This window comes from Oncorhynchus masou, chromosome 22, assembly GCF_036934945.1.
Source record: "Oncorhynchus masou masou isolate Uvic2021 chromosome 22, UVic_Omas_1.1, whole genome shotgun sequence".
NCBI classification, from domain to species: domain Eukaryota; kingdom Metazoa; phylum Chordata; class Actinopteri; order Salmoniformes; family Salmonidae; genus Oncorhynchus; species Oncorhynchus masou.
Window position 1 is genome coordinate 16968628 of NC_088233.1, and position 25222 is coordinate 16993849.

Consider the following 25222-nt stretch of genomic DNA (forward strand, 5'->3'; position numbering starts at 1 on the left):
CTGATTTCAGTGTTATTTCTCAACGTCATTCCATCATCACTCCCCCCAGAGAGACAGATGTACTAAGGCATATTTTTGGATGGGAAACGAGGAGCACTAGCTCCAGCTTATGTTGTAGGACAAGGTCAGAGATACACATGATTAGTACAAATAGGATAGTAGGATAGGACTTCTCTCCCAGAAACATGTCTTGTTTCTATTAGCATAGTGTCTGCCTACTGTATTTAAATTTCAGAGTGCAGTGCTTCAAGGTCTGTAAAACTGTTGGTAAACATTAAATGTCACTGGGTTGTTTTGAATGTGACATAAATGATTTAAAGCGTTGCTAAATTGGGAGATTCACGCATTGCGCTGTAAGGCCAATTGTTCGGTCTTTCCCTTTCTGACCAGAGATGTGGCACGCATGCGCAACTACTGAGATAAATATTCTTAGAATGATTTGGTTTATGAATAGCTTGTGGCGATATGCTAAAGGACGTGGTAAATGCGTTGAGTTGAAACCTTTGGCTCCACTACTCCACTGCACATATTTGCAGTTTGTTGCAGTGTAATGTGTTGGTGTCCAAATGTTCTGGGAATGAAGACAGAATATCAAGCAGAGCCTAATCCACTAGGGAGATAGTGGGCTTCATGAACCTCAAGCCCACAGCACACAATTATCCATCAAAGTGGGACAACAACGTCAAGCTGCAAATCAATGGCATGGCTTCAGTCTGCATGTGTGCTTTTGCAGGAAATATGTGAATCTATTTCATTGCTCTCCAAATTCACTATGTGGTATAGTCCATCGTGTGTCTTCATTTTGAAAGTTTGTGCAATGAAGAGAAAATCATATCAATCATAATTTAGTTGTTCAGAGAGGTTCTACCTTTTTTTTTTTTTTTTTTGTTTGTTTTTTACGTGGGTTTTATCAAACCTGTCCCCCTCTGTCCCGTGACTCCATCAGTACACTGAATGAGCCCAAGTCAAAACACAGAATCCGTTTTTGGGCGATTCCACACCAGTAGGAGCAGAAAATATTTTTAGTAACCCAGATTGTTCTGGCAATTCTCACATAGAAACTTCATTCGGAGGAAGGATTTTTGACATGTTTTTAACATTTGTACCACCATTTCTTTATTTGTTTTATCATGATGAACGTGGACCTATACATGCCTCCTGTTAGTCCCTATGATCTGTAAACCGTGCATGATACAGGCAACATCTTGATGTCATTATACTCCTTATGTTCCTAAACATGGAGTACGTCTTGATACTGAAATATTAACATTTCACATGAATTTATTCCACATTAAACATATTCATATTAATATCTCAAAATGACCCCTATTAATTTAGCTTATTTTAAGACATATTGTTTGGAACAATATACTCTACAAGTACATCACATTTCCAGAGTGGGCTCTCTGCTAATTCGGAAGGTATGATCTATTTGATGAACACCACCAATACAGTGAATGGAAACGAAAACGCCCTCTGCTTGTGACTTGCAGAATGTGCAATCCTAAAGGAGTGCTGTGATTGGATAATGACCTCTAATGTCAATATCTATGTATAAAATCATTAAAAGGACCATAGAGTCACTCTGTTTGAAGAATATTTTGTTACAAACAAAATGTCAGAAATAAGCTAAATCAAGAAGGGTAGTTTTATGATATTGATATTTGTAATATTGAATAAATGAAGAATCTAGACATACTCCATATTTTAGAGCACACTATAAGGAGTATAATAATATGAATGCACCAAGATGTTGTCTGTATCATGTACGGTTCACAGATCATAGGGTCTTACAGAAGGCACCACCCTAGAACAGTAGGTCTGAAAAGGGCCTAAAATGACCACTTTATCATGATTTTCTTTAGCATTTTTTCCAAATAAGTTTCTATGTGAGAATTGCCAGAACAATCTGAGATATAACAAATATTTTCCGCTCCTTCCTCTTGCCAGTGAAAAATATCTGTGTTGAGATCAGCCTTTAAGGTTCATCTGTTGAAACATTCCCCTCTGTGAATTTCCAATTTGATGAAGCCATAGTGTCTCTATACATGACTTCTGCCAGACTCACTGTTGTGAAATATCACTAACCTCAGGATGAGGTGAAGATGACTGCCTGGTACAGTGTATCGATTTCTCTCCTATTTAGCTGTGTGCTGCAATTATGTGTCATAATACACTTGATGGCACTGAGACTCTTTAATTATTAAAGCTGTGTGCAGTTATATTTTCCCTTCGTATCCACACATGCACTCAAGTAGAAATACATTGAATATAATGTATTTATGTATTTCGTTTTCCAAAAAGAATATCTGCACTGTGATGCTCCTTTTTTGCTGTTTTACAAACCTGAGAGGCTTCATGAAATTAGAGTAATTTGGTTATACAAAGAAACTGCCTAGACCTTGCAGACATAAAAAAATATATAAATCATGAACCAATTAAATTTTTCATGTCTTTCCTCCAATACATCTCAACTTCAAAGGTGCCTTTAGACGTTTCGTTTAACATTTAGTAGAATCCCATTCTGTCTTTACTTGCTGACGAGAGAAAACAGAGTTCACCGAGCCGACTGCTCATTTACCTTGTCTGTAAATTAAATGTCATTCTCTTAAAGCACTCCTTTACTTTACCATATATCATCGTAAACCCTTTCCCAACCTTCTCTACCCCAGCCTGTGCAGGGATTTGACTATGCCAAGAAGCATATGGGCCATCAGCAAGGTGAGGAGACCATCTCTGTTACCAAGGAGACGCTGGTCCTGGGCCTCCCGGTGAGAGACGCCCCATTGTCATTGGACAGGAAGGTGCACCAGGATGGGACCGCTTCTAAAAGACCCCCTTCTGCTGACATCATCCACAAAGGGTAAGAAGAACGCCGATTGAAATAGAAACCGAATTATAGGATCTCTATGAAGATTGATCCCTGTTTACTATAGATTACCAGACCACATTTGGATTTGTTTGTGCCAATACTTTAAGTCAAGGAAAATTCACAATAAGTATTACAGTCTTGGACAGATTGCATAGAATCTTCTTAAATCTGCTCATGTTGACTGGCTTACAGTTTGTCTTGGTGTTGCCAATTGCCCGGTTCGTAGCCGTCTATCACTCAGTTTAGGCAATAGAAAGCTAAAATGTTGTTACAAAACATGAGTCATGAATGTGTTATTGCCGTGCCACAAAACGGATAGAGCCTGCTGTCTTTCCTCTAGTCTAGGAGACAAAGCCAAGCTTTGCTGCTGTTTTGAGCCATCTTTTCTTTGAATTTCCCACGCATTAAAATTCTAATTTTAGCACAGAGACATTTACAGACCACCAAAGCCTTGATTCTTTTTTATTGACCCAGCCCAAGACATCAGTCATTGTCTTAAAGCTGTCAAATGTTGTAGATCTCCCCTATCTGATTTAGACCCACTTGGGTTTTTTAATATTTACTGCTGCCAAGCTTGAGGTGTGACACGAGTCTGCTACAATGATCATTGGGTTTTGAAGGCACTGCAGTGTAGACCTGGGTTCAAATAGCATTGGAAATATCTCCAATGCTTTGAGTATTTGCTCTCGCCTGCCTGGAGTACCAGATTTGGGGGGGGGCAGTTTTTTAACTATTCTATTGGTCCTTTAATTAAACCCAGTCAAGCTCAATCAAACAGCAATAAAGTATTATTTAAAATATTATGTGAACCCAGGTCTGCTGCAGCGGCTGCTATTCCAGTCACTCTTTGGATGGACCGCAGGGCTCATTCAGACTGGGATTAGCAAGGCTTCAAAAGGCTACAAAACACACAGCTGTGCAGTGTGATGATTAAAGCATAAAACACCTTTGAAAAGGTGCTGAGAATAATAATTGGTAAAACAAGCAGGCGGTAAACACACATGGTGGTGTAAAAGTGTAGAGGCTGAACACTGGGCATGGAGAGAGACATAGTGGTGTAAAGTGAATAGAGGCTGAACACTGGGCATGGAGAGAGACATAGTGGTGTAAAGGTGAAGAGGCTGAACACTGGGCATGGAGAGAGACATAGTGGTGTAAGGTGAAGAGCCTAACACTGGGCATGGAGAGAGACATAGTGGTGTAAAAGTGAAGAGGCTGAACACTGGGCATGGAGAGAGACATAGTGGTGTAAAGTGAATAGAGGCTGAACACTGGGCATGGAGAGAGACATAGTGGTGTAAAGTGAAGAGGCTGAACACTGGGCATGGAGAGAGACATAGTGGTGTAAAGTGAAGAGGCTGAACACTGGGCATGGAGAGAGACATAGTGGTGTAAAGTGAAGAGGCTGAACACTGGGCATGGAGAGAGACATAGTGGTGTAAAGTGAATAGAGGCTGAACACTGGGCATGGAGAGAGACATAGTGGTGTAAAGTGAATAGAGACTGAACACTGGGCATGGAGAGAGACATAGTGGTGTAAAGTGAAGAGGCTGAACACTGGGCATGGAGAGAGACATAGTGGTGTAAAGTGAATAGAGGCTGAACACTGGGCATGGAGAGAGACATAGTGGTGTAAAGTGAAGAGGCTGAACACTGGGCATGGAGAGAGACATAGTGGTGTAAAGTGAATAGAGACTGAACACTGGGCATGGAGAGAGACATAGTGGTGTAAAGTGAAGAGGCTGAACACTGGGCATGGAGAGAGACATAGTGGTGTAAGGTGAAGAGGCTGAACACTGGGCATGGAGAGAGACATAGTGGTGTAAAGTGAAGAGGCTGAACACTGGGCATGGAGAGAGACATAGTGGTGTAAAGTGAATAGAGACTGAACACTGGGCATGGAGAGAGACATAGTGGTGTAAAGTGAATAGAGGCTGAACACTGGGCATGGAGAGAGACATAGTGGTGTAAAGTGAATAGAGACTGAACACTGGGCATGGAGAGAGACATAGTGGTGTAAAGTGAATAGAGGCTGAACACTGGGCATGGAGAGAGACATAGTGGTGTAAAGTGAATAGAGACTGAACACTGGGCATGGAGAGAGACATAGTGGTGTAAAGTGAAGAGGCTGAACACTGGGCATGGAGAGAGACATAGTGGTGTAAAGTGAAGAGGCTGAACACTGGGCATGGAGAGAGACATAGTGGTGTAAAGTGAATAGAGACTGAACACTGAGCATGGAGAGAGACATAGTGGTGTAAAGTGAAGAGGCTGAACACTGGGCATGGAGAGAGACATAGTGGTGTAAAGTGAATAGAGGCTGAACACTGGGCATGGAGAGAGACATAGTGGTGTAAAGTGAATAGAGACTGAACACTGGGCATGGAGAGAGACATAGTGGTGTAAAGTGAATAGAGGCTGAACACTGGGCATGGAGAGAGACATAGTGGTGTAAAGTGAAGAGGCTGAACACTGGGCATGGAGAGAGACATAGTGGTGTAAAGTGAATAGAGGCTGAACACTGAACATGGAGTGAGTGAGCTACACAGCCTGGAGAGATCCTTCCAGGGCCATGTTTGATTCAGTGTTCCTCTGGGCTCAGGTTGACAGGAATACATGCATCCTCAATCTGTTCTCTCTCTCTCCCCTCCCTCTCACTCTCCCTCTCTCTCTCTTCCCTCTCTCTGTCTGACCATGTATCACAGGAGTAGAACTGTACCTCATTATAGAAGCCTCATGATTGCGAATGCTGATTCCATTTAGTATTTCTGAATGCATTACACCCTTAGAATAATCTAATCTTGTTTAACCCAGAACTAAAATCACGTATTTGGTCAGATGCTCGATTATGTTTAAGTAGTCTGTCCATGAGGGATTAAGAATAATCTGATACAAACATTCTGAAGAGCAATGTCGATATGAGCTGACATAATGGGTGTGTGTGTTCCTAGCTGTCTTATCTGACATTACATCAGGCTCCTGTTTTAGTCACTGGTGTCTGTCTGTTGGTTACACCTGAAAAGATACCAGGGGAGAGTAGTTTGACATTAAGATAGTATCTCCCAGTGTTCCAGCCTGTGGCCTTGTTGTGAAGCACATAGCTTTAGATAGAACACAGCCTTTATCAGTGTCTCTGCCACCGGGGTTGAACAGTGACATGTTATATGTATCCCATTGCAAAAAAACTAACTGTAATCAGATGCGTTACCATGAAAAAATATTGCAATCAGATTACAGATACTTTTGAAAAACTAGATGATTATGTTTGCGAAAAAAGACATGGCACCTTTTCTGTTTTCTCAATGACATTCAATTCATCATTGAAAAAAGGTGGCAGTTTAATTTTGTTCCACCTGATCGAGTCTGAAACCACTATGATGAAGCACCAAATGCATTTAAAGGATGATTTTTGTTGTCTTCTAATGCTGTAATCTAAAAGTAACATTACTGAGTTTAGTTAATCCAAAAGTTGTTACTGATTACACATTTTGGGCAGGAAACGATGGTAACTTTAATGGATTATGTTTAAAAAGTAACCTACCAACCCTGTCTGTCACATACTGCAGTCAGATTTCACAGGCTAGAACTGGCCAGGGGGCTGTGTGATAGCAGCATTACCCTTGGATAATACTGTATGCACAAAGCTTACCACTGCCTGCCTCTGTTGCTATGGTTACCTGCGGCAGGTTGCCAAGCGAGGACGGCTCAGTTACAAGCAATGAATCCGGGAAACTCAACACGGGCAAGAGCTCGATGGTACGGAGGCCTGCGGTACAGAACAGCGCCAAGGAGGATCTACTACACAAGAGGAACGGTGAGAGAGAGGAGAGAGGCCATACTCCGGCCACTGTACTGCTGAGAGGCCATACTCCAGCTACTGCTGCTTGTCCCTACTGCCGCCCACCACAATATTGTGTCCTCACACAGGCTTGATACACCATACGGCCATTAGAGAGAACTAATGAATTGTAAATGAAAATAAGCACTTACTGTATATGCAGGGATGCATGCAGTGCATCCCCCCCCCCCCCCCCACACACACACAGTATGCACCATGGAAACACACAGACACATACACACACACAGTATGCACCATGGAAACACACAGACACATACACACACACAGTATGCACCATGGAAACACACAGACACATACACACACACAGTATGCACCATGGAAACACACAGACACATACACACACACAGTATGCACCATGGAAACACACAGACACATACACACACACAGTATGCACCATGGAAACACACAGACACATACACACACACAGTATGCACCATGGAAACACACAGACACATACACACACACACAGTATGCACCATGGAAACACACGGACACATACACACACACAGTATGCACCATGGAAACACACAGACACATACACACACACAGTATGCACCATGGAAACACACAGACACATACACACACACAGTATGCACCATGGAAACACACAGACACATACACACACACACAGTATGCACCATGGAAACACACGGACACATACACACACACAGTATGCACCATGGAAACACACAGACACATACACACACACAGTATGCACCATGGAAACACACAGACACATACACACACACAGTATGCACCATGGAAACACACAGACACATACACACACACAGTATGCACCATGGAAACACACAGACACATACACACACACACAGTATGCACCATGGAAACACACGGACACATACACACACACAGTATGCACCATGGAAACACACAGACACATACACACACACAGTATGCACCATGGAAACACACAGACACATACACACACACAGTATGCACCATGGAAACACACAGACACATACACACACACACAGTATGCACCATGGAAACACACGGACACATACACACACACAGTATGCACCATGGAAACACACAGACACATACACACACACAGTATGCACCATGGAAACACACGGACACATACACACACACAGTATGCACCATGGAAACACACACATACACAAGCATCTTTCTATTTCCCTTTCTATTTTCCTATCTAACTGCAGTAGCTGTAACACTCAGTGTGAGTGGGGATGTGAGGAAGGGTCTGATGAATGATAAAAGGATGATGCAGTGGCAGCCACTGAAAGTCCTCATTGTTCTTGAACTTCAGATATTTACCTTACTGGATGAATCAAATGAAAGGTGACAGTCTGGCAGAATTGCATTTTTACACGATGTTTCCATTGTTATTTGTAAGTTGTCTATGATGATTGATATGCCTTAATATCTCAAGGTTAGATTACACACTGCATTACAGTAAGCGTCTCCATTTCAGAAATTATGTTGAGACAATGTCCAGTCAATATTGTTACTGTGGCATCTAGAAAGCTGTCATTTTCAACCGTCTAGCAATGGTTACCTAACATTTAGTGGTAAGATATATTATAACGTAGTATACATATTAACGTAGTATACATATTAACGTATTATAACGTAGTATACATATTAACGTAGTATACATATTACCGTATTATAACGTAGTATACATATTACCGTATTATAACGTAGTATACATATTAACGTAGTATACATATTACCGTATTATAACGTAGTATACATATTACTGTATTATAACGTAGTATACATATTAACGTATTATAACGTAGTATACATATTAACGTATTATACATATTACCGTATTATACATATTACCGTATTATAACGTAGTATACATATTAACATAGTATACATATTAACGTATTATAACGTAGTATACATATTAACGTAGTATACATATTACCGTATTATAACGTAGTATACCTATTACCGTATTATAACGTAGTATACATATTAACGTAGTATACATATTACCGTATTATAACGTAGTATACATATTACTGTATTATAACGTAGTATACATATTAACGTATTATAACGTAGTATACATATTAACGTAGTATACATATTACCGTATTATAATGTAGTATACATATTACTGTATTATGACGTAGTGTACATATTAACGTATTATAACGTAGTATACATATTAACGTATTATAACGTAGTATACATATTAACGTATTATAACCTAGTATACATATTAACGTATTATAACGTAGTATACATATTAACATATTATATATATTACCGTATTATAACGTAGTATACATATTAACGTATTATACATATTACCGTATTATAACGTAGTATACATATTAACGTAGTATACATATTAACGTAGTATACATATTACTGTATTATAACGTAATATACATATTAACGTATTATAACGTAGTATACATATTAACGTATAATACATATTAAACATATTACCGTATTATAACGTGGTATACATATTAACGTAGTATACATATTAACGTAGTATACATATTAACGTATTATAACGTAGTATACATATTAACGTATTATAACGTAGTATACATATTAACTTATTATAACGTAGTATACATATTAACGTAGTATACAAATTACCGTATTATACATATTACCGTATTATAACGTATTATACATATTACTGTATTATAACGTAGTATACATATTACCGTATTATACATATTACTGTATTATAACGTAGTATATATATTACCGTATTATACATATTACCGTATTATAACGTAGAATACATATTAACGTATTATAACGTAGTATACATATTAACGTATTATACATATTACCGTATTATAACGTAGTATACATATTACCGTATTATACATATTACTGTATTATAACGTAGTATACATATTACCGTATTATACATATTACCGTATTATAACGTAGTATACATATTAACGTATTATACATATTACTGTATTATAACGTAGTATACATATTAACGTATTATAATGTAGTATACATGTTAACGTATTATAACGTAGTATACATGTTAACGTATTATAACGTAGTATACATATTAACGTATTATAACGTAGTATACATGTTAACGTATTATAACGTAGTATACATGTTAACGTATTATAACGTAGTATACATATTAACTTATTATAACGTAGTATACATGTTAACGTATTATAATGTAGTATACATATTAACGTATTATAACGTAGTATACATGTTAACGTATTATAACGTAGTATACATATTAACGTATTATAACGTAGTGTACATATTAACGTATTATAACGTAGTATACATATTAACGTATTATAACGTAGTATACATATTAACGTATTATAACGTAGTATACATATTAACGTATTATAACGTAGTATACATATTAACGTATTATAACGTAGTATACATATTAACGTATTATAACGTAGTATACATATTAACGTATTATAACGTAGTATACATATTAACGTATTATAACGTAGTATACATATTAACATATTATAACGTAGTATACATATTAACGTATTATAACGTAGTATACATATTAACGTATTATAACGTAGTATACATATTAACGTATTATAACGTAGTATACATATTAACGTATTATTAACGGCAAATTCCTCGGTTGAAGTAGGAAATGAGTGATTGTATTATTTCCCTCTCAAGACCTTAGATGTACATTTAGAATGCCATTTACTTTCCCTTGGGTATAAGCCATCTCCTATATTTTCTAGTTTTCATACATTAATACTTTTCCCACGTCTACAGTATATGCAGAGTGATCTGAGCACTGAAGCAGTTAACCTAGAACAACATCTGCTCTGTTTGATTGGTGCTGATGAGAGACTAATACACCAGTAACCCCACTGTAGCCTACCGCCATATGACGTCAGTGAAGTGCTCACAGCAGTATCAGTCATCGCTGGGCTAGCTAGCGCTGTGCTAATTAGCCATGTCCTCTCATCCCAGCAGATCCCTATGAGGACCACACTGGCTCACTGCGACTCATCACCATCAAGCCAATGGCGGCCCAGCCCACATACTCCTACCCATCCTCCTCCAGTCACAGCCAGGACTCAGTCGTCCTCAATGGGGAGGTGAGACACCACCCCCAGCCTGCTGGTTACATTGTGTCTGCCAGATGAAGATTCTAAAGATGAATGTTCTGGATGTGTACTGTAAAAGCAGTGTAGAAGTGGAGCTATATTTCTGCAGACATCAAAGGGTTTGGGCCAATTGGAAGTAGGAATGGATTTGGAACCGAATGTTTCTTTATAGAGAAGAGGGACCTCAGTAGATACCTCACCACGTTTACTTCAAATACCAAGTAATGTCAAACTAGAATCAATACTAATGTAATACAAATTACTTCGTCTACAGGCAAATGTGGGGCTCAAGCAGAAGTCCGACATCGAACACTACAGGAACAAACAACGGCAGAAAGCCAACAGAAAAGGCTACTGTGATTTCCCTGTTACAGACAATGGCATCCACCCATTCAACCCCAGAGAGAGGCACAGCAGGCATGAGAATGCCAAGGAGCCAATGACTGCTGAGGAGAAGAGGGCATCCTATGCAGGATGCCACATCAGGAGGTGGGGGAGCAGACAGACAAATGCCTCTTTTTGCATCCACATTATGTAATATGCCAAGAGACATACAGGAAGAATTGCTTTCATGTTTGAGTGGGTGTTCAGTGGGTGTTCAGTGGGTGTTCAGTGGGTGTTCAGCGGGTGTTTAGCGGGTGTTTAGTGGGTGCTCAGTGGGTGTTCAGTGGGTGTTCAGTGGGTGTTCAGTGGGTGTTCAGCGGGTGTTTAGCGGGTGTTTAGTGGGTGCTCAGTGGGTGTTTAGTGGGTGTTTAGCGGGTGTTCAGCGGGTGTTCAGCGGGTGTTCAGCGGGTGTTCAGTGGGTTTTCAGTGGGTTTTCAGTGGGTGTTTAGTGGGTGTTCAGCGGGTGTTCAGCTGGTGTTCAGTGGGTGTTTAGTGGATGTTCAGTGGGTGTTCAGTGGGTGTTTAGTGGGTGTTCAGCGGGTGTTCAGCGGGTGTTCAGTGGGTGTTCAGTGGGTGTACAGTGGGTGTTTAGTGGGTTTTCAACATAAACAGATCCACTGGTTTAAAAGTGACTTTTCAGAATGCCTACATGTACCGGTGACTGCAGCACCGGGACATCGTTAATGTGACAAAATCTCTTGCAGGGGGATGCCAAGCATAGTGTTTGTTTACAATCATATAACAACTTATGTATTGAACACTAGTCACTTTAATAATGTTTACGCACAGTTTCACCCACTTTATATGTACACCGTATATACTGTATTCTAGTCCAGGCTCATCCTATGTACAGTTGAAGTCGGAAGTTTACATACACTTTAGCCAAATACATTTAAATTCAGTTTTTCACAATTCCTGACATTTAATTCTAGTAAAAATTCCCTGTTTTAGGTCAGTTAGGATCACCACTTTATTTTAAGAATGTGAAATGTCAGAATAATAGTAGCGAGAGTAATTTATTTCAGATTTTATTTCTTTCCTCACATTCCAAGTGGGTCAGAAGTTTTTGGTAGTATTTGATAGCATTGCCTTTAAATTGTTTAACTTGGGTCAAATGTTTCGGGTAGCCTTCCACAAGCTTCCCACAATAAGTGGGGTGAATTTTGACCCATTCCTCCTGACAGAGCCAGTGTAACTGAGTCAGGTTTGTAGGCCTCCTTGCTTGCACACATTTTTTCAGTTCTGCCCACAAATGTTCAAATGGATAGAGGTCAGGGCTTTGTGATGGCCCCTCCAATACTTGACTTTGTTGTCCTTGAGCCATTTTGCCACAACTTTGCTTAGGGTCATTGTCCATTTGGAAGACCCATTTGCGACCAAGCTTTAACTTCCTGACTGATGTCTTGAGATGTTGCTTCAATATATCCACATCATTTTCCCTCATCATGATGCCATCTATTTTGTGAAGTGCACCAGTCCCTCCTGCAGCAAAGCATCCCCACAACATGATGCTGCCACCCCCATGATTCACGGTTGGGATGGTGTTCTTTGGCTTGCAAGCCTCCCCCCTTTTCCTCCAAACATAACGATGGTCATTATTGCCAAACAGTTCTATTTTTGTTTCATCAGACCAGAGGACATTTCTCCAAAAAGTACGATCTTTGTCCCCACGTGCAGTTGTAAACCGTATTCTGGATTTTTAATGGCGGTTTTTGGAGCAGTGGCTTCTTCCTTGCTGAGAAGCCTTTCAGGTTATGTCGATATGGGATACTTTTTTACTGTTTCCTTCAGCATCTTCACAAGATCCTTTGCTGTTGTTCAGGGATTGATTTGCACTTTTTGCACCAAAGTACGTTCATCTCTTGGGGACAGAACGCGTCTCCTTCCTCAGCGGTATGGCGGCTGCGTGGTCCCATGGCGTTTATACTTGCGTACTATTGTTTGTACAGATGAACGTGGTACCTTCATGTGTTTGGAAATTGCTCCCAAGGATGAACCAGACTTGTGGAGGTCTACAATTTTTTTTCTGAGGTCTTGGCTGGTTTCTTTAGATTTTTCCATGTTGCCAAGCAAAAATGCACAGAGTTTGAAGGTAGGCCTTGAAATACATCCACAGGTACACCTCCAATTTACTCCAATTATGTCAATTAGCCTATCAGAGGCTTATAAAGCCATGACATAATTTTCTGGAATTTTTCAAGATGTTTAAGTCATAGTGTATGTACACTTCTGACCCACTGGAATTGTGATACAGTGAATTATAAGTAGAATAATCTGTCTGTAAACAATTGTTCGAAAAATTACTTGTGTCATGCACAAAGTAGATGTCCTAACCAACTTGCCAAAACTGTAGTTTGTTAACAAGAAATTTGTGGAGTGGTTGAAAAATTAGTTTTATTGACTCCAACCTAAGTGTATGTAAACTTCCGACTATCGACTTCCAACTGTAACTTATTTTAGTATTTTTCTGGATGATGTGTATTGTATTGGTGGATATTGGTGCACTGTTGGAAACATCTGAAAATCTGTGTACGCAACCAATCAACTTTGATTTGATTTGAAATACACATTTGAAATGTCTGAAATATTCCTGTGATGTTGCAGATGAGGATTATGATGGAGATTGTCATGACGATGGCAACTATGATATCCCTATTTCAGGCATCCCCCATCCAGAGAGCCAGCCTACTGGAGCCGTCAGTCCCTGGCTGCCAGCAGCCCTGGCCCCGTGGAGACGGAGATGGACCTGCTGGTCCTCAGGGAGAGGTCTAGAAGAGGGATCCGCAACAGCGGCTATGACGTGAGGCCTCACTGAGTATCACTGCTGAACATTGTCCATTTTAAGACATCCATGAGATGTAAAACAGGGATGGTCAATTCCAGTCCTCACAGGCCGGAGTGGTGACACACATTTTCCCCATCCCTGGCAAACACAGCTGATTAAACTCATTGCATTCTAAGCTAAAGATCATGATTAATTGATTATTGGAGTCAGTTGTATTAGTAGCTGGGGCAAAAGTGTGACACTAATCAGGCCGCCGAGGACTGGAGGTACGCATCCCTGTCCTGAAATGTACACCATACTACTGGAGTCACCGCATGGGCAAAAGGGGTTGAGCATAGATAAGTTCTGATACGGGGGTGCAATAACCTAAAGAAAACCCTAGAACAAAGCTTGTCCCAAAATGCCTCTCTCCCAATCCTTATTCTAAGCTCTATGGCTCAAATGAAGAGGATTACCTTCATCCAAACTTTAAAACCTCCATCTAGCACATCGATGGAGCTCGTTCTTAGAGCTATCATTTTATGCTGCATGCACAGGCACTACATTGCTGAATGTCAGTGAACATGATTATAGCCTGTTCAGTGATTCAGATGTGAAATTCGATACCAGTTAATATACTGAACAAAAATGTATGCGCAACAATTTCAAATATTTTACTGAGTTATAGTAATATAAATCCAATTTATTTATAAAGCCCTTCTTACATCAGCTGATATCTCAAAGTGCTGTACTGAAACCCAGCCCCAAACCCCAAACAGCAAGCAATGCAGGTGTAGAAGCAATATAAGGCCATCAGTCAATTGAAATAAATAAATTAGGCCCTAACCTATGGCTTTCACATGATTGGGCAGGGGTGCCCCCCAGTGGGTGGGGTGGGGGACACTGGAGAGCCAGGCCCAGCCAATCAGAAATAGTTTTTCCCCACAAAAGGGCTTTATTACAGACATAAATATTCCTCAGCATTTCTTGCAGTCAGCATGCCAATTGCATGCTCCCTCAACACTTGAGACATCTGTGGCATTGTGTTGTATGACAAAACTGCACATTTTAAAGTGGCCTTTTATTGTCCCCAGAACAAGGTGCACCTGTGTAATGACCATGCTGTTTCTTGATATTCCACACCTGTCAGGTGGATGGATTATCTTTGCAAAGGAGAAAAGCTGATGAACAGGGATGTAAACTAATTTGTGTGAACATTTTGAGAGAAATATGTTTTTTTGTGCTTATGGAAAATGTCTGGGATTTTTTATTTCAGCTCATGAAACATGGGATCAACACTTTACATGTTGCGTTTATATTTTTGTTCAGTGTAGCTCTGAATGTGCTGAGCCTTTAAATTGCAAATGGATAACCCTGTGTGTGTGTGTTTGTGTGTGTCCGCCTTCCTGTGTGTCAGGTGGAGCCGCTTGAGGAGACCAATGTGGACCGACTGATGAGCTCCCTGGGTTATGGTGGAAGCCATCAGGTCAAGGGTCTCTCAGACTCGTCCACTCTGAGCTCTCAGCCTTCCATCGGTGAGGTCCGTCAGCAGATGCAGCTCCTGCTGGGTAATGCCTTTGGGCTGGCCCCAGATGAGGCCCTGCCCTCCAACCACCACCACCCCCACATTCACCCCCACCTCCACAGTTCCTACAACCCCAGTCACACCAGCCCCTACTCCGAGGGAGTGACCAGTGCCCCTGGCACCATGAACCACCCATGTGGAGGAGGCCGCCAGCATGGATCTGCCTACGGGCCGGAAATACACCAGTGTAGCTTACCCAAGCCTGTGAGTGCATTGATTAGATCATGCAATAAAGCAACAGCAAAAAATGTCTATGTTTACGGTGGTGTTTTAAACATAAATCCTGAAAGCTATTGTAGAACATCCACATAATAATATGGTATCTGTATAGGACATTATGTTTAAACACCCACACACTGATTGAACTGTGTCTGTGTGTTGTGTTTGGTGCTGCAGGGCTTCAGGTTCACTCAGCTTCCTGACATGTGCGTTGGACCTCCGCCCACTCTGATCCCCTCCAGACCTGGACCCCCTCCTGGGACCTCAATGAGGCGGTACGAAGCTCCCTCCTCTTCCCTTCAAGCTGTTAGAAAGACAGTAAACGGATGCAAATAACATTCATTCCAATATATGCACATCCACACAGTGCTAAACATGCTCAACCTACTACACTGAACAACAATCTAAATGCAACATGCAACAATTCAAAGATTTTACTGAGTTACAGTTCATATAAGGAAATCAGTCAATTGAAATGAATTTATTTGGCCCTAATCTATGGAATTCACATGACTGTGAATACAGATATGCATCTGTTGGTCACAGATATCTGAAAAAAGTAGGGGCGTGGATCAGAAAACCAGTCAGTATCTGGTGTGACCACATTTTGCCTCATGAAGTGTGACACATCTCCTTCACATATAATTGATCAGAGTGTTGATTATGGCCTGTGGAATGTTGTCCCACTCTTCTTCAACGGAAGTTGCTGGATATTGACGGGAACTGGAACACGCTGTCGTACACTTCGATCCAGCGTATCCCAAAGATGCTCAATGGGTGACATGTCTGGTGAGTATTCAGGCCATGGAAGAACTGGGATATTTTCAGCATCCAGGAATTGTGAACAGATCCTTGCAATATGGGACAGCGAATTATCATGTTGAAACATGAGGTGATGGCAGCGGATGAATGGCACGATAATGGGCCTCAGGATCTTGTCACGGTATCTCTGTGCATTCAAATTGCCATCGATGAAATGCAATTGTGTTTGTTGTCCGTAGCTTATGCCTGCCCATACCATAACCCCACCGCCTCCATGGGACACTCTGTTCAAAACGTTGACATCAGCAAACCGCTCGCCCACACAATACCATACACACGTCTGCCATCTGACCGGTACAGTTGAAACCGGGATTCATCAGTGAAGAGCATACTTCTCCAGCATGCCAGTGCTATTGAAGGTGAGCATTTGCCCACTGAATTCGGTTACGACGCCAGTCAGCTACACTGAGATAGAAGTTTGGCACAAACTGTCAGAAACGTTGGTTATGCAAACCCAGAGTTTCATCAGCAGTCCGGATGGCTGGTGTCAGATGATCCCGCAGGTGAAGAAGCCGGGTGTGGAGGTCCTAGGCTGGCGTGGTTAAGCATGGTCTGCGGTTGTGAGGCCGGTTGAAAGTCCTGCCAAATCCTCTAAAACAATGTTGGAGGCGGCTAATGGTAGAGAAATACACATTAAATTCTCTGGCAACAGCTCTGGTGGACATTCCTGCAGTCAGCATGCCAATTGCACATTCCCTCAAAACTTGAGACATCTGTGGCATTGTGTTGTGTGACAAAACTGAACATTTTAGTGGCCTTTTATTGTCCCCAGTGCAGGGTGCAGCTGTGCAACGAATATTGCTGTTGAATCAGATTCTTGATATGCCACACCTGTCAGGTGGATGGATTATCTTGGAAGGAGAAATGCTCACTAACAGGGATGTAAATACATTTGTGAACCAAATTTAAGAGAAATAAGCTTTTTGTGCGTATGGAAAATGACTGGGATCTTCTATTTCAGCTCATGGGACCAATACTTTACATGTTGTGTTTATAGTTTTGCTCAGTATACTTCTTTTGAAGGTCTATTTGTAACTAGCGTACTGTATAGCGTTTAGCTGTGTAGCGTTTCCTATCCTAACTTTTGTTGTACTACTTTAGATGTTATGCTGCTCATGTGTTGTTGTATTTCTACTCTACTGTTATTCTGCATATTTTAAAACAGGGATGGGCAAACCTTTTGATCAATACATTTTTTGTTTTTGTTTTACTCATTCGGGTGTCAACTTACTGTTGCAAGTTAGAATAGTAGAATACACAAGGTGCAATTTAGAAATTTGGTTGTGCCTCAGCAGTTTTTCTCTTGTTATGTCTGTCACTGATAGTCACTCCATTAGCCATGTCAGCAAACATTTTTTGGATTGGTAAGCTATCTAAACTTTGTAATCATGGTCGAATTACCAGCCGGGGGCCCCCCATTGATTTTGTTAGTCTGTCTCACTCATATATCATATTAAAAATTGCTAAACATTTCTCTCCACCCTATTTCACAATGTGTAGAATTGCAGGAAAATTGTTGTAAAAGCTAATTTTGTCTTTGTCCCCCTTCTGCAGTTCTACACCCGACATCAGCCTGAAACCTCGCATTTCTGAGGCTTCTGAGATACAGAATCAGCACAATGGTGCCACCTACCTGCCTATCAACAGAGCGCCCTTCCCTGCTGTCACTGTTGACCAGTCCATGACCAGCTACTCAGGTCAGAATACTCATTTTCCACCATAATTTGCAAATAAATTCATTAAAAATCCTACAATGTGATTTTTCTGGATTTCTTTCCCTTATTTTGTCTGTCATAGTTGAAGTGTACCTATGATGAAAATTACAGGCCTCTCATCTTTTTAAGTGGGAGAACTTGCACAATTGGTGGCTGACTAAATACTTTTTTGCCCCACTGTATATATATATATATATATATATATATATATATATATATATATATATATATATACACACAGTTGAAGTCGGAAGTTTACATACACAAGGAACCGAAACTGGCTGTGCGCGTGCGCCATCGTGCATACATCTATTTTGTCCCCCTACACCAAACACGATCACGACACGCAGGTTAAAATATCAAAACAAAATCTGAACCAATTACATTAATTTGGGGACAGGTCGAAAAGCCTTAAACATGTATGGTAATTTAGCTAGTTAGCTTGCACTTGCTAGCTAATTTGTCCTGGGATATAAACATTGAGTTGTTATTTTACCTGACATGCACAAGGTCTTCTACTCCGACAATTAATCCACACATAAAATAGCCAACCGAATCGTTTCTTGTCACCTCTCCTCCGTCCAGGCTTTTTCATCTCTGAACCTATGTGGTGATTGGCATCTACACTTTTACCACGAGAACCGGCAAAACATTTCATCTTTCAATCACCCACGTGGGTATAACCAATAAGGAAATGGCACGTGGGTACCTGTTTCTATAAACCAATGAGGAGATGGGTGAGGCAGGACTTTCAGCGCGATCTGCATCAGAAATAGTAATGACTTCTATTTTAGCCCTTGGCAACGCAGATACTCGTTGGCGCGCGCAAGCAGTGTGGGTGCAATAATTGAATAACATAGATTTCAAAATTTATTTTGCGACGCATGCACACGTGACATGTCCGTTCTGGTCAGGATGTTAGCGATATACATTTAAACTCAGTTTTTCACAATTCCTGACATTTAATCCTAATAAAAATTCCCTGTCTTAGGTCAGTTCGGATCACCACTTGTGTGGCTCAGTCGGTAGAGCATGGCGCTTGCAACGCCAAGCGTCGTGGGTTCGATTCCCACTGGGGCCACCCATATGTAAAAGTAGTGGCCCCAGCCGACTTGTAAGTCGCTTTGGACAAAAGCGTCTGCTAAATGGGATATATTATTATTATTATTATTATTATTATTATATTATTATTATTATTATTATTATTATTATTATTATTATTTATTTTAAGAATGTGAAATGTCAGAATAATAGTATAGAGAATGATTTTTTCCAGGTTTTATATCTTTCATCACATTTCCGGTGGGTCAGAAGTTTACATACACTCAATTAGTATTTGGTAGCATTGCCTTTAAATTGTTTAACTTGGGTCAAATGTTTCAGGTAGCCTTCCACAAGCTTCCCCTAATAAGTTGGGTGAATTTTGGCCCATTCCTCCTGACGGAGCTGGTGTAACTGAGTCAGGTTTGTAGGCCTCCTTGCTCGCACATGCTTTTTCAGTTCTGCCCACAAATGTTCTATAGGATTGAGGTCAGGGCTTTATGATGGCCACTCCAATACCTTGACTTTGTTGTCCTTAACCATTTTGCCACAACTTTGGAAGTATGTTGGGGTCATTGTCCATTTGGAAGACCCATTTGCGACCAAGCTTTAACTTCCTGACTGATGTCTTGATGTCTTGTTTCTTCAATATATACACATAATTTTCCTTCGTCATGATGCCATCTATTTTGTGAAGTGCACCAGTCCCTCCTGCAACAAAGCACCCACACAACATGATGCTGCCACCTCCGTGCTTCACGGTTGGGATGGTGTTCTTTGGCTTGCAAGCCTCCCCCTTTTTCCTCAAAACATAACAATGGCCTTTATGACCAAACAGTTCCTTTTTGTTTCATCAGACCAGAGGACATTTCTCCAAAAAGTACGATATTTGTCCCCAGGTGCAGTTGCAAACCGTAGTCTGGCTCCTTTATGGCAGTTTTGGAGCAGTGGCTTCTTCCTTGCTGAGCGGACGTTCAGTTTATGACGATAAAGGACTCGTTGGCCATCTATTTTGTGAAGTGCACCAGTCCCTCCTGCAACAAAGCACCCACACAACATGATGCTGCCACCCCCGTGCTTCACGGTTGGGATGGTGTTCTTTGGCTTGCAAGCCTCCCCCTTTTTCCTCAAAACATAACAATGGCCTTTATGACCAAACAGTTCCTTTTTGTTTCATCAGACCAGAGGACATTTCTCCAAAAAGTACGATATTTGTCCCCAGGTGCAGTTGCAAACCGTAGTCTGGCTCCTTTATGGCAGTTTTGGAGCAGTGGCTTCTTCCTTGCTGAGCGGACGTTCAGTTTATGACGATAAAGGACTCGTTTTTCTGTGGAAATAGATACTTTTGTACCTGTTTCCTTTGCTAGGTCCTTTGCTGTTGTTCTGGGATTGATTTGCACTTTTCACACCAAAGTACGTTAATCTCTTGGAGACAGAATGCGTTTCCTTCCTGAGTGGTATGAAGGCTGCATGGTGTTTATACTTGCGTACTATTGTTTGTACAGATGAATGTGGTACCTTCACGTGTTTGGAAATTGCTCCCAAAGATGAACCAGACAAAAAAAAATTCTGAGGTATTGGCTGATATCTTTAGATTTTTCCATGATGCCAAGCAAAAATGCACAGAGTTTGAAGGTACACCTCCAATTGACGCAAATTATGTCAATTAGCCTATCAGAAGCTTCTAAAGCCATGACATCATTTTATGGAATTTTCCAAGATGTTTAAAGCCACAGTCAATTTAGTGCATGTAAACTTCTGACCCACTGGAATTGTGATACAGTGAATTATAAGTGAAATAATCTGTCTGTAAACAATTGTTGGAAAGATTACTTGTGTCATGCACAAAGTAGATGTCCTAACCGACTTGCCAAAACAAGACATTTGTGGAGTGGTTGAAAAAAGAGTTTTAATGACTCCAAACTAAGTGTATGTAAACTTCCGACTTCAATTTGACAGAAAACCATATATATATATATATATATATGGTTTTCTGTCAAATTTCTTAAGTTCACTCATTTAAGCCTCTGATTGGCTAACCACACTGCTCATCTCTACAGGAAACCCAATGACAGCAGTCTACGCCATATCAGCCAACCACCCTGGTTACTCTGACTACTTTGTCATGTCTCCACCATCGTCGTACGGAAGCCCATCTTGGATGTCCTACCCACCGGAACCTGAGGACATCCCACACCAGTGGAATGATACTGTAAATACTGTTAGTATCTGAACCAGAACAATGTCCCCGTATATTTAGCTTGTATAACACAGATTGTTTGATCTGGATTCCTCACTATTAGTCCCTGTTTAAACCAGTCTCTTCTCTTTTCAGAACCAGTGTCATTTAGAAACCATTTGTTGAGATTACCTGATCTCTGGCACTGAGTGGAAACAGCATATATCTTGGTGGGCACACACACTTAATACAAGACAGCATTTTCTATCAATGATTTGGGTTTTTGTGGCTCATTTCCTTTCATTACATTTCTTTCTCTTTGTCTTCCAGGTGTCCTATCGGTTGGGCAGTAGGGCCTCCCTCCCTCACAGTGAGTACCCCTGGACTAGAGCACCCTGCCCTCACTGTCACCCCTGGCACCTGCTGGCCTCTGGCCTGCCTCCTCAGCCCATCCAGGCCCCCCATGGTCTCTGAGCCCCAGGTCACACAGGCCTCACAGCCTCCATGTCAACTGCCACCAGCCAGCGGAGGATGGCCTAGAGTAGAGCAGCAGCATGGTAATGCCACATACAGCCTCTGCCCTGGTCCACACCATCCAATGACAGAGCTGGACTGACTGTGCTTTTTGATGATCCAAATTCTTTAATGGAAAGAAGAGTTTTACCTACTAAACTGATGGTTTATGTGTATTTTTTAAAATGACAAAAAAAATAGTATCTAACTCGTCTTGAGCTGTTTCAGTTTTTGGATATTTGTGTGCTTTGTCATTTACTTTTGTGCATTACTTCTTATTTTGAATGAGTAAAACATTTAATGAGTGTATCTTGTGCGCTCACCTTAATTTAAGGAAGACATTTGTGCAAGAAAAGCTTTGGTGTGATTGGCATTGTCATTCTGTATTTCTGAAATGTACCCATGACCTTCACCCCATCAGATTACAGTAAAAACAAACACCTGTTCTGTCATTCATATGTTAATGAGGTGGGTCTACTAACCATGATTATGAAAAGCTGAATAGAGGCATATATTGCAGCACACAAATGATCTTACAATGGTTCTTTACTTGCAAGTGTTATTATGTATTTGTATTTGGAGATTCTGACTTATATTGGGTCATATTCATTCACTGGACAGAGTGGTAATTAATCAGATGTGTTGGATCGGCCACAGGAATATTTATTCAATTTATAATGTAACATGACAACATTAATTATTGAAGAGACTTTTACAAGCAGTGAGAGAGAGAGATATTTTCTGTGTATATTTTGACACAATTTTCTTGACATGTTGACTTGCTTTAATGCATTTTGAATTTGAAGGAAGGTCAGATTGTTTTGAATCCTATTTTCAAATATGTCAAGTGTACCAACACTATCTAACAACCAGGATCATCTAGTGTAAAACATGACCAAATTTCAAATGTATTAATTCATGTAAGTGCATATGCTGGTATATGCATATACACAAATACTCACTGGGTCATAACATAAGCAAAATGATGCATAATGCTATGTTTTACTAGTATTCACTGAATTGCCTGGATTTCAAAACACGGATAATGTGATTGCTAGGGCTCTTTACCATGTATATGCTACTAGTTGAGTTAATCAGTGCAGTTTCGGGTAGATCAACAACCACCAAAACATATAACCAGACTTGATTTGTATTACTGTGATATTGCTGATATTGAATATCTAATAATGACATAGCATTGGAAAGGTTTTTACATTTCAAAATGGTGACAGAATCAGGTTTAATGTGATGATAAAAAATAAAATAAGGTTTGATCTATCACAATGTAGGGACGTTATTAGTTTAGTCTGATATTAGATGAACAGAGCACTTTCTCATCCTGAGTTCCTGACCCCACAAAACTGCAGTATCAATGCAAATACTTTGTTAAGCATGCAATATTAATATCAAAATATATGAATAACTGCTTTTTCTTCAAATGGATAGTCAGTATCTAGTCCATTCGTTTGCCTGGGTAGGTGTCTTCAAATGGATAGTCAGTATCTAGTCCATTCGTTTGACTGACTAGGTGTCTTCAAATGGATAGTCAGTATCTAGTCCATTCGTTTGACTGACTAGGTGTCTTCAAATGGATAGTCAGTATCTAGTCCATTCGTTTGACTGACTAGGTGTCTTCAAATGGATAGTCAGTATCTAGTCCATTCGTTTGACTGACTAGGTGTCTTCAAATGGATAGTCAGTATCTAGTCCATTCGTTTGCCTGGGTAGGTGTCTTCAAATGGATAGTCAGTATCTAGTCCATTCGTTTGACTGACTAGGTGTCTTCAAATGGATAGTCAGTATCTAGTCCATTCGTTTGCCTGGGTAGGTGTCTTCAAATGGATAGTCAGTGTCTAGTCCATTCGTTTGACTGACTAGGTGTCTTCAAATGGATAGTCAGTATCTAGTCCATTCGTTTGCCTGGGTAGGTGTCTTCAAATGGATAGTCAGTATCTAGTCCATTCGTTTGACTGACTAGGTGTCTTCAAATGGATAGTCAGTATCTAGTCCATTCGTTTGACTGACTAGGTGTCTTCAAATGGATAGTCAGTATCTAGTCCATTCGTTTGACTGACTAGGTGTCTTCAAATGGATAGTCAGTATCTAGTCCATTCGTTTGACTGACTAGGTGTCTTCAAATGGATAGTCAGTATCTAGTCCATTCGTTTGACTGACTAGGTGTCTTCAAATGGATAGTCAGTATCTAGTCCATTCGTTTGACTGACTAGGTGTCTTCAAATGGATAGTCAGTATCTAGTCCATTCGTTTGACTGACTAGGTGTCTTCAAATGGATAGTCAGTATCTAGTCCATTCGTTTGCCTGGGTAGGTGTCTTCAAATGGATAGTCAGTATCTAGTCCATTCGTTTGCCTGGGTAGGTGTCTTCAAATGGATAGTCAGTATCTAGTCCATTCGTTTGCCTGGGTAGGTGTCTTCAAATGGATAGTCAGTATCTAGTCCATTCGTTTGCCTGGGTAGGTGTCTTCAAATGGATAGTCAGTATCTAGTCCATTCGTTTGACTGACTAGGTGTCTTCAAATGGATAGTCAGTATCTAGTCCATTCGTTTGACTGACTAGGTGTCTTCAAATGGATAGTCAGTATCTAGTCCATTCGTTTGCCTGGGTAGGTGTCTTCAAATGGATAGTCAGAATCTAGTCCATTCGTTTGCCTGGGTAGGTGTCTTCAAATGGATAGTCAGTATCTAGTCCATTCGTTTGCCTGGGTAGGTGTCTTCAAATGGATAGTCAGTATCTAGTCCATTCGTTTGACTGACTAGGTGTCTTCAAATGGATAGTCAGTATCTAGTCCATTCGTTTGACTGACTAGGTGTCTTCAAATGGATAGTCAGTATCTAGTCCATTCGTTTGACTGGGTAGGTGTCTTCAAATGGATAGTCAGTATCTAGTCCATTCGTTTGACTGACTAGGTGTCTTCAAATGGATAGTCAGTATCTAGTCCATTCGTTTGCCTGGGTAGGTGTCTTCAAATGGATAGTCAGTATCTAGTCCATTCGTTTGCCTGGGTAGGTGTCTTCAAATGGATAGTCAGTATCTAGTCCATTCGTTTGCCTGGGTAGGTGTCTTCAAATGGATAGTCAGTATCTAGTCCATTCGTTTGACTGGGTAGGTGTCTTCAAATGGATAGTCAGTATCTAGTCCATT

At 40.5% G+C, this 25222-nt stretch overlaps 1 protein-coding gene across 1 annotated transcript in view; it reads left to right on the forward strand.

Annotated features, from left to right (window-relative positions):
• LOC135508784 (UPF0606 protein KIAA1549L-like) overlaps nucleotides 1–23534 on the forward strand; it is a 45789-nt gene extending 22255 nt beyond the window's left edge. The window contains exons 13-23 of the mRNA XM_064929003.1: nucleotides 2673–2863; nucleotides 6559–6686; nucleotides 10704–10828; nucleotides 11112–11326; nucleotides 13883–14021; nucleotides 15403–15774; nucleotides 15967–16064; nucleotides 18166–18308; nucleotides 21428–21588; nucleotides 21703–21776; nucleotides 21877–23534. Of these exons, the coding sequence (XP_064785075.1) occupies nucleotides 2673–2863; nucleotides 6559–6686; nucleotides 10704–10828; nucleotides 11112–11326; nucleotides 13883–14021; nucleotides 15403–15774; nucleotides 15967–16064; nucleotides 18166–18308; nucleotides 21428–21588; nucleotides 21703–21732 (1602 nt within the window). The 3' untranslated portion in view covers nucleotides 21733–21776; nucleotides 21877–23534. The remainder of the gene's footprint in view (nucleotides 1–2672; nucleotides 2864–6558; nucleotides 6687–10703; nucleotides 10829–11111; nucleotides 11327–13882; nucleotides 14022–15402; nucleotides 15775–15966; nucleotides 16065–18165; nucleotides 18309–21427; nucleotides 21589–21702; nucleotides 21777–21876) is intronic.
• Nucleotides 23535–25222: the final 1688 nt, after the last annotated feature.